This window comes from Ruditapes philippinarum, unplaced genomic scaffold, assembly GCF_026571515.1.
Source record: "Ruditapes philippinarum isolate M1 unplaced genomic scaffold, ASM2657151v2 ctg338_1_1_1_1, whole genome shotgun sequence".
NCBI classification, from domain to species: Eukaryota; Metazoa; Mollusca; class Bivalvia; order Venerida; family Veneridae; genus Ruditapes; species Ruditapes philippinarum.
Window position 1 is genome coordinate 1 of NW_026853989.1, and position 13,480 is coordinate 13,480.

The 13,480-nt window shown below is 30.8% G+C and overlaps 1 protein-coding gene across 1 annotated transcript in view; it reads right to left on the minus strand.

The window, feature by feature from the left end:
- Positions 1 to 738: 738 nt before the first annotated feature.
- LOC132738630 (protocadherin Fat 4-like) overlaps positions 739 to 13,480 on the minus strand; it is a gene marked incomplete at its 3' end in the record, with an annotated part of 44,708 nt that continues 31,966 nt past the window's right edge. The window contains 13 exon segments of the mRNA XM_060726189.1: positions 739 to 973; positions 1,581 to 1,739; positions 3,083 to 3,157; positions 3,775 to 3,911; positions 4,279 to 4,388; positions 5,146 to 5,279; positions 5,527 to 5,700; positions 6,764 to 6,847; positions 7,410 to 7,534; positions 8,189 to 8,313; positions 8,948 to 9,102; positions 9,842 to 10,012; positions 11,171 to 11,254. Coding sequence (XP_060582172.1) covers positions 739 to 973; positions 1,581 to 1,739; positions 3,083 to 3,157; positions 3,775 to 3,911; positions 4,279 to 4,388; positions 5,146 to 5,279; positions 5,527 to 5,700; positions 6,764 to 6,847; positions 7,410 to 7,534; positions 8,189 to 8,313; positions 8,948 to 9,102; positions 9,842 to 10,012; positions 11,171 to 11,254 — 1,768 coding nt within the window.

Below are 13,480 nucleotides of genomic sequence, written 5' to 3' on the forward strand. Positions count from 1 at the left end.
TGGGGGGGTTACATATCTAACCTGGAACAGTTTAAATCAATGATAATATTTTGACAGGAGTTTGTATTTCTTAGCATTGTGTTATTACATAAACAAAATTAACAGGAATTTCCAATTCATAAATAATAAATATTCTGAAGGCCAGCTCATGCTAGACATTTACAAGACACAACTGAAAAGAATTGTCGTAAATCAAAAGAAAACCTTAATGAAGACGCCGTTGCATTGGAGATTTTCTTACCCATGCATTTAGACAAATACCTACTTACATAACATAATAACTGAAATCTATTGAAATAAGAATAATGTAAATCATCAGATAAAATAGCATTTGACGAAGTAATCAGGTAGCAATTATGTATTCGAAATACCTTTGTGTGAGCAAGATTAGTTGTTGATAAATGTTATAGTTGTAACTAAATATGTTTCTGTTGAAATATGACTGTATTTTCTTAAACAACGTAAACCCTTCACAAACAATAAAAGACTGTGCCCCTTTTGTCACGCTTACAGTATAAACCTAAAAAGTAGAACACTAGAAACGATGCACTTTCTACATCTTAACTTTCAATTTATATCAGAAATGCCGTATTTCTATGTGAAGGGTTATTAAAGTTGATTTGAAGAAGCAGGCAAAGCATGCAGATGTACAAATGCTTGTAAAAAGTTTTATTCTTGTAATAACACTTCATTACTAAATACAATAAATGAAACAACGCCTATGTAACATGAACATACTTGAATGTCACTTCATAAGCTGTTGTAGTCTCGGCATCAAAACTATTTGTGTTTGTTTTAAGTGTATCTCCATCCATTTTGAACATTTCTCCTGGCGACTGACTTGCTATTTCTATTACATCGTTCCAAGTATCATCTGAATCCTGTACCGTTACTTGAAATACCGATGTGTCACCACCAACATTCTCCTTAATCTCTCTTGTTACCGCCTCAGCAATATTCGTGAACACTGGCTCTAGATTATTAACGTTTATATACATTTTAACATATGCTATCAAAGGTCAATATATCTAGCTTTTAAATGTTAATGTGCTAACATGCAAGAAAGTCTGAATTCAAAAATAATTCAATGCTTTTCCACAAGCCTTCAATTTTTTTACTTTTTTCTCCTTGCTTTATTCGAAACGAATCAGGCCCCTATTCTTAATAGTTTAGTATAATAATTTGTTACATTTATGTGACTACTTACGATGCATATGATGGCATTTTCCTTCGCCTTATTCTGGTAAGTCATCGCAAAAAGACATATTTTATATGTATTAACCATTGTCTTTTGACAAGTTTTATACTTAATTAAGTATATGTTTTAAAATATATTCTTTTAATTCAAATGACGTTTCAATAGAATGCCCTTTTCATCCTTCATATAAGGGGCACAGAAAATTTAACAGCAGACGTGTTGTATTAAATATTGATGAAACTGTTATGCGAACACCCTTTTGTTTATCATTAATAAAAACGCTGAAAGCTGATTTGTCAACAATTTTCAGCTCTAGCTCTGATATGTTTTTCTCTTCAGCGCACTTTGAAAAAAAATCAACGGAACATGATTAAACTGATACCTGCAAGAATTGTTATCATGACATTCTTTGTTGCAGACTTGCCACCGTTGTCCTTAGCTGTCACAGTTACATCATATGAAGATTTTGTGTTATAACTTAACTTTGCTGAAACTGTTATTTCTCCACTTGACTCGCCAATAATAAATTCAGTCACTGACCCTTAAAACAAATGTAGAAATGGTAAATTAAAGTAACTTAATGATGCGAAGTATTACTCTTGAAAAGTTTGTTAAATTGAATAGTATATCATTGATCATTTTCAATGTCAATATACGTTTAATATCTAGTGTGTACAATGGCCACTGACACGTATTATCCCAGACTATTACTCACATTTATATTTAACGGTCATACTGCTTAATTCCCAGAATTGAATTGTGAAACTTTATTTTCAACCCAAAAACCCAAAATTATCATTCTTTAGGATTACACAAAAAAGTTCAGCCAGTGATTTTTTTTGAAATTATCAGATCAACCTGCAGCTTAATGGGGGAACAATATAGAACAATAAATCATAAATGGGGAAAAGCACGAATCAAACACTAACAAATAAGAATGTAACAATCTTAACTTTAAATTATTTTTTTTATTTCAAATTCATATTTAGAGCTGTTTATTTAATTATTGAACTTTATTTTATTGCAGTTAAAGACTTTTTTGTTCCAGTGGAAATCATGACTTTATTCTAGGGGAAAATATAACATATTTTGGATTGGAGAAACTGCATGTTGGCTAAGGCAAACTGCCTGTATAAGACTAAAAATATATAAAAAGGTCACTGTAAGTTAATTATGGAACCATTTCAAATATACGGATACATTTTGTTCTAGATCAGTACTTATATACTCGTACATGCTGATCTAGATATGTTCTGGGGACAAAGTTGTGTAATTTTGATGCTAAGTCATGTGATTGAATCCGGCTATAACAATCATTTATCTGTTTTTTTTTCCAGACTTTCCTGGTAACACTACGACGTAGCGGAAACATACCGTCTATTTCTGTCAAGTACGTGATAAAAATAATCAACAAAACATCAAAATAATTTGTTAAAATTAATAAAATTTAAAAAACTGACAATTCATTCCTTGATCAAGATATATTTTTCTTATCTCAAAATAATATTTTTATCGCAGTCATTTACTGAAATCTGTGAATATGTCTAATTTGAGTAAGACAAGGTACAATTTAAGTTTTGGAAGCTGCATTCGCTATTACGGGTCAGGATAGTTGGTTCGTTCTGACAAAAATAATGATAAAAAAAGAAATTTAAACGTAACAACAAAAAACAAATAACTGCCGGTTGTTTAATGCTACTTTATGTTCTTTTTAGTGTATATCGATTACACCTAACATATCTTCTTTGTGTGCAGTAAAAACATTTTTATTTCATATTTACATGGAGAATGTGTAACAATCATTAATATTTTCATTGATCACAATTTGATTTTGGCAGCGTATATGTTTAAAACAGCAATGTTATCATATAACATGTAACATACCAAGAGAATAGGTAACTTTGTTGTTAGTTTCTGTGAGGTCGTCATCAGTTGCAGTTACAGTGAAAACTTTAAAATCTGAATCAAGAACAGAAATCTGTTAAATCTATTAATGAATTAAGAAACGAATAATGTGTTAGTAGTACAAACAAAAAACAACAACACCCCCTCCAAAAATGCCTAAAACTTAGCATAATGAGAAGACAATTGATTTTTGTAATCTCTCATATTTGTAACCTTTATCACGGTTTATTTTCTTAATTTGGACTAAACCAATTATCCTATTGAAAAAAGATCCAATATATGTACAAACTGAATAACAGCATAGGGTATGATCAGACAGCAATACTGTGCCGGAATATCTTGGTCTGCAATGGATGCATTAGTAAAAATTTTTAAGAATAAAAAAGTAAGTATTTTACGGTCAGCAGGCTCAAAACATTGTTATAATATGTTTCTCAACTTCGATCTTATTAAGATAATGTATATTATAAAAGTTAATACAAACTGCCATGTAACAAATTAAATAAACAGGCGATTTTCGAGTTCTTTTTGATAGTACATCAACTAAATTGTGGGGTTGTATGCAAGTTATAAACTTTAATAAAAAAGGAAATTAAGTTGTCAGAAGCATGGTAAAGGTTTGAAAACAAGAATCACCAAGAACTAATTAAAGAATTCTTATAACTTCTTACCGATTTCTGCAGTTTCTTTTACACTTGCTTCATATGTCACCCCTGTCTTAAACTTAGGGGTCTGTGTGTTTGAGTCTTTTATGTTTATCACGACTTGAATAGTTTCATCATCCGTTTTATCGTTGCCATCTGAAACCCTGTTACAATATAATGAAACCCTCTTACAATATAAACAAATGACACCATTTTCAAAATGTTTGTAACCTAACAGGTCTACAGAGCCCTAAAGGCAATGCAACCTTTTTCTCCCTCTAAGACTATTAGGTATCTTTTTTTAAAACGTTAAACATTGGCCATCTTAAGCTTTTTGTGCATTTTAAAATTTATAACGGTTTTAGAAAAGATCTAGAGTTGTCACATGAATATAAAAACATATGAATGATTGTCACATGAACAATAAATTGATAACATGATTTTAAGTCTGTAAAATAATTTTACAAAGTGAAAATTTACAAAGACAACATAAATGTATTATATGTGATTTTAAAAACTGCAACAATTTACTTTAATGAAAGGGTGTATGACTGTACAGCATCAGCAACGTCAACGTTAAATGTGCCTTTTGTTTTTAGTTCTTTATTCTCCACGATAAACTTTACTGGATCATCTGGAGTCTGTTATTAATAGAAAGGAATGTGTTTAACTGTTGTGGCTTTAAAGGAAAAAAGAAACTTTTGAACTGAGGTGAACATGTATCATCCTGTAAGAACGACCACAACACAAATTACTCATATAAAAATAGCCACAAAAGCAACAAATGATTTATAAACTTGAAATAGAGATAGCGTTTTATTTCCTGAATACATTATATCATATTTGTGTGTTTTCCTTCATCTGATGCGAGATTGGTTTAGTTGAGAAAATATATAGTGGTTTGTATCTGTAAATATGCTAACATGCTGGCATAGTAGTTTGTTTTTGCATGAAAGATTGTAACACTATCTTAAAGAAGCAATAATTTTATTATGGACTGAAACTTTCAATTTTCGCAGCATTAAAATACAAGAATAACAAAAAGTTCACTACAATTTGCATATTACATATTTTATAAACAAAAATAAGATAGTAGAATATCAACTTTATTACAGCATGCGAGGACTTAAAGTTTTAAAAGCTTACAAAGACATTTAGGATAGTTTTGTTACTTTAAAAAAATTAGGTTTGAATAAATGTAAACCAAATATTACTTTTAAATCTCATGATTGAATGTGTCCGGCATACATTTTTGAACTGCCTTTTATCACTTCTGAAGATGTCAAGATGAATTTATAAAGTGAGTCAGCCAAAAGTATAGAGCCTGGTCTGACTACACGGATGTTAAACATTTCAAACTATGAAATTTTCGCATATCCTTATGTATTTAACACAAACCTGAGAAACGATTGTGTATGTAAGAGTATCGCCGTCTTCGTCCGAAGCTTCGAGCGTTTTTACTAAATAACCGTCTCCACTATCTTCATTAACATCTATTTTGTCATTATTTATTGGTGAAGTAAATGTTGGCGCTAAATGAAAACGATATAACAATAAACAATTACTTTTTAAGAATAATTTGCGAGTTATTATCAAATTTCCCAAGTAGTTCATTATATACATCAAAGGTAGTTAATTATATACAATTAAGGTCATACTATGTATTTATCAATTGTTGTTATCAAATTAATCATATTTTTACATCTATGTACAGCTATATTCAGGAGCTGTGTATGTAACATTTCTTGAATTTATATTTACAGTATCATAATTATTTACCTGTTAAAATTTTGATTATTAGTTCTTGGTCAGCAGTTCTAGGCTCATCTGGATCGCTATCCGAGGCTGTTACTGTCAGTGTGTAGGATGATTTCGTCCCGTAATCAAATGTTGCACCTACTTTCACTATAATCTCGTCTTTGCTGGACTCACTGAGTTCAAATGATGATGCATCTGAGAAACGTATATAAATATTTGAATTGTGCGTGTTACATAAAACAAGAAGGGCGATCAGTGATCATATGTGTCGTCGGATTATAGCCAATTCACCAGTTATATTGGTTCTATTGAGGGGGATTGGACAGTTGTTCCCTATATACAATGATATATGTCGGGCCACTTTGTATTATGTTGAAGTAATTGTGTAGCAAGAGAAAAAAATAAACATGCCAAAACGCGCTTTTTTCAGCCAAAATCAATCAACCAAAAAACCCGTTAATTATGTGCAAGTACTCAAGGTACCGATCAATCCTGTTATATGTTTCACTCAAATTTCATAAGTAGTATAAGAGAAGTGGAAGTAGTTCAGACACAACTTGAAAACATTATAATAAAGGGCCATAACTATGATTAAAATCATTCAACCCAAAAATACTGACGATATGCACAACTCAACTTGGTACTGATAACTTCTTTACAGTTTATATGAAATTGCATCAGTAATGTTTAATGAAGTCAGGTTTTGTGACAGACAAACAGACAGATGAACAGACAGGTAGACAGACAGACAATAGCAAAGTGATCTATATAAGCCTGGCTTATTTGCAACGAGTATCAATTGTTGTGTAGCCAGCAACACAAAACATACTCTAAATGTAACCGGTTTGGATTTGACGTTTGAAACAAACTGAATTTAGAGTATCAGGCTGTTAAATAGTAGATCGAAGATTTTGGCTGACTTTGTAATATGATTTTATATCTACATGTTACTGTTTATAACCCGAACATTCTAGCTTATTACATATAATGCTATCAAATACGTAAAGAACAACTTATTACCGCATTTTAGGCATAAACACACTTTTATAAATTTTAAGATTTTAGCTTTTTTCAACGAATAAACGTGCACGACAAAGTCGAGCATAAAGCTTAAGTTAGAAAATAAAGTCAAGCACTGTTTGTATGTTTATCTGTCTGTGTGTCCCTCTCTTTCATTTACTTTTCACATTAAATACGGGTGCTTCTTCGGATGCGTCATATGCATTGTAAAAAAAGAACTTTAAACATTAACACTTACCATCACCACTTAAAGTAAAAGATACTTTATTGAATTCTGGATTACCGTCTTGGTCGGATGCTTCTAATTTAATTACTGTTGTACCTGTCAAATATTCAAAAAAGATATTAATTTACGATTATCAAAACAATCTTAAGATGGTTCTTTTTTACTGTGGTTAAAATTCCAAAAAAAGTTTCATTATGTCATAATTTTTGTTGTTTTAAACAAGCATAAATCTTCGTGTGTTATGTGTATCTTTATGTTTTTGTGCATATGGTTACATGTTCGAGAAAAAAAAAGACGAATTCACGCTTTGCTTGTGTTATAATTATAAAATGTTTCTCATGTTTGTTTTTTTTCCTTTAAAAATTCACTTCCGGGCAGAAAGATAGCGTATGCTATGTTTAGAAAAAATGAAATAATTGGTACTCTTTGAAGTATGCTATTTTTTCTACCGTACTTCAAAATTTGATCTTTATAAACAGCGCAATTGTTCTATATATGATTATATTATATCTATTTCAGCGTTTTATAACAAGTACTAAAAAAAAACAAAAAAAAACAAGAATATCATACATGTATGTATGTAAGTTATGTGTTTATATATTTTCCTGTATTTAATGTCTAAAACGATAGTCACAAACTGTTTACGCTGAAAACTTACCTTGAGAAGACGATTCTGAGATGGAAGTCTCAGAGGCACTTAAGAAAACTGGAGCAAATTCATTGTCATCTTCGAGTTCAATACTAGTTTTTAACAATGATGAAAAGCCTGATACATCTGTTACTCTGAAATTAAGGAGTCAGATGAATAAAATTAAAAGCAAATTAAGCCTTTAGATTTTGAATTAGCCCTTACCTCATCTCACCAGTTGGACATAAGGCCATAACAAGTTCCGTCTGATGTTCAATAAACCCTATATTGCGCTGGAAACGTTTTCAGTGTAACTTTCATTACAATTACAAAAAGGATCCGGGAACAGATCCCTCGAAAGCTTTGTAAAAATAGCAAATAATAGACGTGCGTATTCCCGGATTCAATGTGTCTATTCAAGAGAGTTAACGGAATGAACACCGACATTTATACCCGCTTGTATCAATTTAAGTAAATGATATAGAATCCTCAATAATACGTTTTCTTTAAAATAGAATCGTTTATCTCAATAAATATGATTACAAAGAGGTAGAGTTCATCATAACTTGTACCAGATGCCACAATTCAAACTGGACATATACTGCTTGAGAAAAACATCTTGACAAAGAGGACTCATTTATATCATTGAGAACGAAACAAACAGTAACATATCGCAGAGTAATATTGTTTAAATTTCAAAATAATTGACAAATTTAATAACATATCATCTATACCATCATCAACCTAAATCAACATAAAATACTTACATTTTTTTATTCAGTTTTATAAATACAAAATGTTCAACTTACTTTAATACAATTGCATAACTTTTTACAGCACCTTCCTTTTCATAGTCAAACGTATTGTCAGCCACGGTAGATTTTATTTTTAGGGTGTTACCAACTATTTCAAATAATGCCTTTACATCGTCACTCTGTAAATAAGAGAGGTACATAAAGATTAATTTTTGTCCGGAACGTATGAGTCTGTGGTGCAGTTTTCATTAGCTATTTGAAAATCATATTCGTATTCATGTAATACAATAAAGTTTGTCCTTAAAATAAATGCAAATCTTAAAGAGCGTATACGCTTCAATGGATGAAAAAAATTCGTATTATGTTAGAGACGAATATGGTACCGTATAGAGACAAATACATGTACGGTACCGTATATGGAAGTGCCTGACATCTTAGCTGTTTATTACAAGCATTTGAAAACGGGAACAAGAACTATTAAATCTAATTGCAAAAAGACGTAATTATCCGTCATTCGTGAATTTTATTTCTTGACATCTTGACATTGATGCACATTAGTTTCTGAAATAACTAATGGAATGAAAGTTAAGTACATTAAAACTTGTCTTAAAACGTGAAGGTATATAATGAAACAATAATTATATTGTAGAAACTTTCTTAGGCCATGCTGCTTGCTATGTGCAGATGAAAGTTTTTTTTATCCCGCTCGACCTTATGTCTCGCGAGATATTTTTCAACGATGCTCGTGGCAAAGCCCCAGAAGCTACTACAACATAATTTAAGTATATTTGGTATATTATGAACATCACTTACACTTCCATCCATACTATAAGTTAAAGAACTATCATCTGAATCCTCATCATTAGCATTAAGAGTCATAACTGCATCTCCTTTTTGAAGATTTTCGCACATGTAGATTTTATGTCCGTCCTTTGTGCTATCCGGATCCGGGTCAACAAAAACCGGCACTTGGAAAGAAAAAAAGGTGCAATTTACAGCTTTACTTATTCGTACATACCACATATTATTACTCGATTAACAAATATTCCAAAATATACTCAGCAGTTGTAAACTTTGTTCGAATATTTATTTGGTTTACTTCATACAGTCTTGCCCCATGTCTACTGAAAGATTCTGTATAAGCATTGAATAATCCTGATTTTAATTTCATTGCTTAATTTGATTGTAATTAGCTAATAATCAAATTAAATTGCATGTAAACAAATTGAATAAAGAGCCAGTTTGCAAAGAAATAAAACTATTGGGAATGAGAGAATAACAACTAACACACATACAAAATAAGTAAAAACTATTTGAGGGGCCAATATTTAGATCGACTGTAAAAGGAACATATTTCGCAAAGAAATACTAGTTGTATTTCAAAAATTTATAAGCATGCAATGTATCAAGTATTGGACAATGTAGATATTAAAAAAAACAAATCTTTGTGTTTTATTTGATCCTGATCGTGATCATTATCTTAAATTTGAGTTAATTCGGCACGAGGTCAGCTTCCTGGAAGTACTCTAAAAAACGTTTTATCAGGGGAAGTGATCAACTGCTAATACAAAGAACATGAAAAACTGTTCAGCAAGAAAAGGAGAGTGAATATTCGATGTTACATGTATCATCAAAATACAATTAAAATAAAAAGGATATTAAATATTTGATGTTATTATCAGAATACAAGACAAAAAAAGAACTTACTAGTTTGAATTTTAACTGTTACTGTTGTACTTGCAGACTTTGCCGTTTCATCATTTGCATCTTTCGCAGTGACCACAAGTTTATACTCATTTTTAGTTGAGTAGTCAAGAGTTACGCCAGTATTGACTTTGATGACTCCATCATTTTCGCCAATAACGAAATGACTTGTATCTACGACATAATTGTTTTGTCAAAAGTTAAGTTTAACAGTTTAAAAGACTCCCTGGGAGATTGATAGATAGATACCAGTAGCCCCATGACCAGGGGTAATAGCTGTAAAGTCGGTGAACGTGCGTAAGCATGAAACTTAGACTATAAAATGCAATTACTTACTTAATTACTTTATCTGGTAAACGAATTATGATATATTTTTTTAACTATAACAAAAAGTGTTCTTTTTTTTTTTTGATCACACACCACTCTCGTGTAAATAGAAGAAATAGATATTATAAATAAATACTTATTGCTTTAAAAGATAAGTGACTGTTTTAAATGTGTTTGTAACATCAGTTAAACAATAAAAAATAGCAATGATTCAATTTTACTGTTAACTTAAAAGCTTTAGTTTAAAAAATGGTATAAAAGCTGCATGCATCAAGATAAACAAAATATTTCAAGAAAAGCTTACCTGTGAAAATAATACTTATATTTTAAGAAGAAAAAAAAAGATTCATAATTCAAGTATCAAGTAAAATGAACACGTAATAGATAGTCTATAAGTCGGTGATTTTGAAGTGATTAACGCAGTATGGTCTTTTTTGCATTTTTTGACTACTCGTTGGTAGATAACGTGGACTGTGTTTGCCGTTTACCTTTCTGGTTCACTTAACGGTATTTTACTTTGAAACACATTTTTAATTTGTTATGAAAATTCACATGAATCTGGAAAATGTAACAATTAAGAATAGTTTGGCCATTGGAAGTTGTCTTTAACCATACTAAAATATGAACTGCATGTATCAATTTTACTTTTTTTTTACACGCGGATAAAAAGGGAAAAAGACACGAAGATTGATTACGAGTTAAAATTGTGATTTAAACATATTAAATGATATCGATGGAAACTCAAGAGTTTTCCATTTGTTAATCAGCCATAAATTGTGCACTAGCTATATTTGCAAAGGTTAAAAGGGATAGCTATCTTGAATACTATCATGTTATTTATTTTTTTAAGAAAGTTGACTTCATAATAATGAACCTTTGCAAATTTACATTTACGGCAAGGTATATCCACCAGGCAGTAGTTCTACTAGCTGATTTTATTCTTACTTATCAAATAAGAAACACTACACTTGATTTATCATGATAATAATGTATTTTTACATGTACCAGTTTCTTCCATGGTAAAGGTGAATACATCATTTGGATTGCCTACATCTGCGTCAGTGGCCTTTACTTCATACACGTTTGCTCCTGCAAGTGTCATATATTCTTGTGACATAAATTTCCTCTATACAATTATTTTCAAGAATTAAATGCAGTTAATTAATTATACATGGCTTTTGGTCTATTGAGTTTAAAAAATAATTGAATAATTAAATAGAATAGTAGTATTTTTGCGGTATTTGTTAACCGTGTTTTATAATAGATTTTCGACTTCCAACAACACAAACTGTTTCGAGACAGACAAAATTATATATCAACTGCCACGAGCTAGGTTAAAACCCTCTTAAATGATTCAACATTTCTGTTTATGTTTCGATATGGCATTTGAAAAAGCACAAATAGGATTCCGTAGTATATCCCTTTTGACAAAGAGAATGGGGTTTAAGTGTTTTAATTTAATATGTAAAAATGTCCAAGTACTATCTGGCTTGCGTTCTTTTTTAGAGAATATAATGATACAAAAGTCATAATTTATTAAACTTATGTTTTCATTCTGAAAGAATTAGTTCTGCAAAAAGACTGTAAAAAAATTCAATCTGGGATTACTGTGTAATAGGCGTTTTTTAACAAGTAACATGTTCAGAACATGTAATTTGTGATCAAATGATAATTTTCATTGATTTTATAAGACAATTATTATCTAAACTTGTTCCCGGTATTGGTACGCGTTTTACTTTTGAGGCATGGAGGAGCACGTGACCTGTTTTCGGTACATGGAGGAGCATGTGATCTGTAAACTGTACATGATTGGTAAATTTACCTTTTCGAAAATCTGGCTAAATACCGTTTGCCGGTACGCTACGGATAACACTCTATGGAATAAGTCAGAGTTACACCTAATTAAGAACAAAAAACTATTACGTGATATTTTTAATTTTCTATAATTATAATACCGTTTAAGGTGGAAAAACTTGAATGATGTGTTTGAAAATTATCAATGTTGCTTTAATATGTATCTCAAAATGTTACAAACAATAAATTGTTTATACTGAAAATCTACAAAATTAAAATATTCGTAGTAATATTCTGCCATAATATATAGAGATGTTTTCTGCGAAAACCTGTGTGATTGCTTTTTTTGTGCTCGGAATTATTCATAAAATGGTAGGCCTATTTAATCATTTTCTGAAAATGAAATAATTGTTCCATGTTCGACCTTGTCCGGTCATTAACGGTCACCAGTTTCCAAAGACCTTCTTCTATATTGGTCGATTATTGTCAACTATATTCCTGATACAAACGTTTATTTATCCACCCACACAAACAATGTTGAATGAAGTTAAATGAAATATCTTTATATCATCAAAAATGTTCGCCGCAGGAAACCATTTTACTTGTAAGTGTTATGGACTACATTTTTGTTATTCTTTTCATCCTACCAAATTAATTACCTATTTATATGGCTATGAAGCAGTCAAATCTTATGTGATTTTGAATAAGTAGAATTACTGCCAAATGACACGAAAGGTAGTAGCGTTTCTGCTCATTATCTTGAAAGCTATTTATATGGTCATACACAGTAGATGATCCCAATTTTTTGGGGGAGGGGTCACTAGGTCAAAGGCAAAGGTCACAAGAGCTTTGAATGTAAGAATGGTTTAACACAAACACTTCGTGTTTGATCAGACCCCTATTGATTTTGGGGTCACAAAGTCTAAGGGGGCCTTAAATGACAGTAGTTCAAAGGTCAATATCACAACGGTTTTAAATGTAAGAATGGTTTCCGCTTATTACCTTGAAAACTTTATGTCAGAAAGTCTTTATATTTGACATATTGATTAGTCACAATAGGATCACTAGTTCAAAGCTAGCTCAAGGTCTCTATAATTCACTATAATTACCATTAATATGAGTCGAGGGCTAGAAAGGGGGGCATATGTGTCTGTCGGCATTTCTTGTTGCTTTATTTTTTAAATTTTGTATGAAAAATGCAAACCTTCACTACTGACACTAGTTTTGACTTCAAAAACGTTAATATCATAGTTGTTTTTCTTTTTTTGTAGAGCGTTAAAATAAAGGCATTAAAGTATAAGATCTTAACCAAATTTAACCAAATATAAGTAACCTCGCTTTACATAACCAACAAATTAAACAGTATCATATGCCATTGAAAGTATTATAATAGTTATATAGCAATCTTCTTTGCATATTTTTCTTCAGCACAACAGTAAAGCCACTTTTGTACGTCACAACCAAAGAATATAGAAAATAGGAATCCCTAATGCAAGCTCAAAACGGCAAAATTGATTGAGT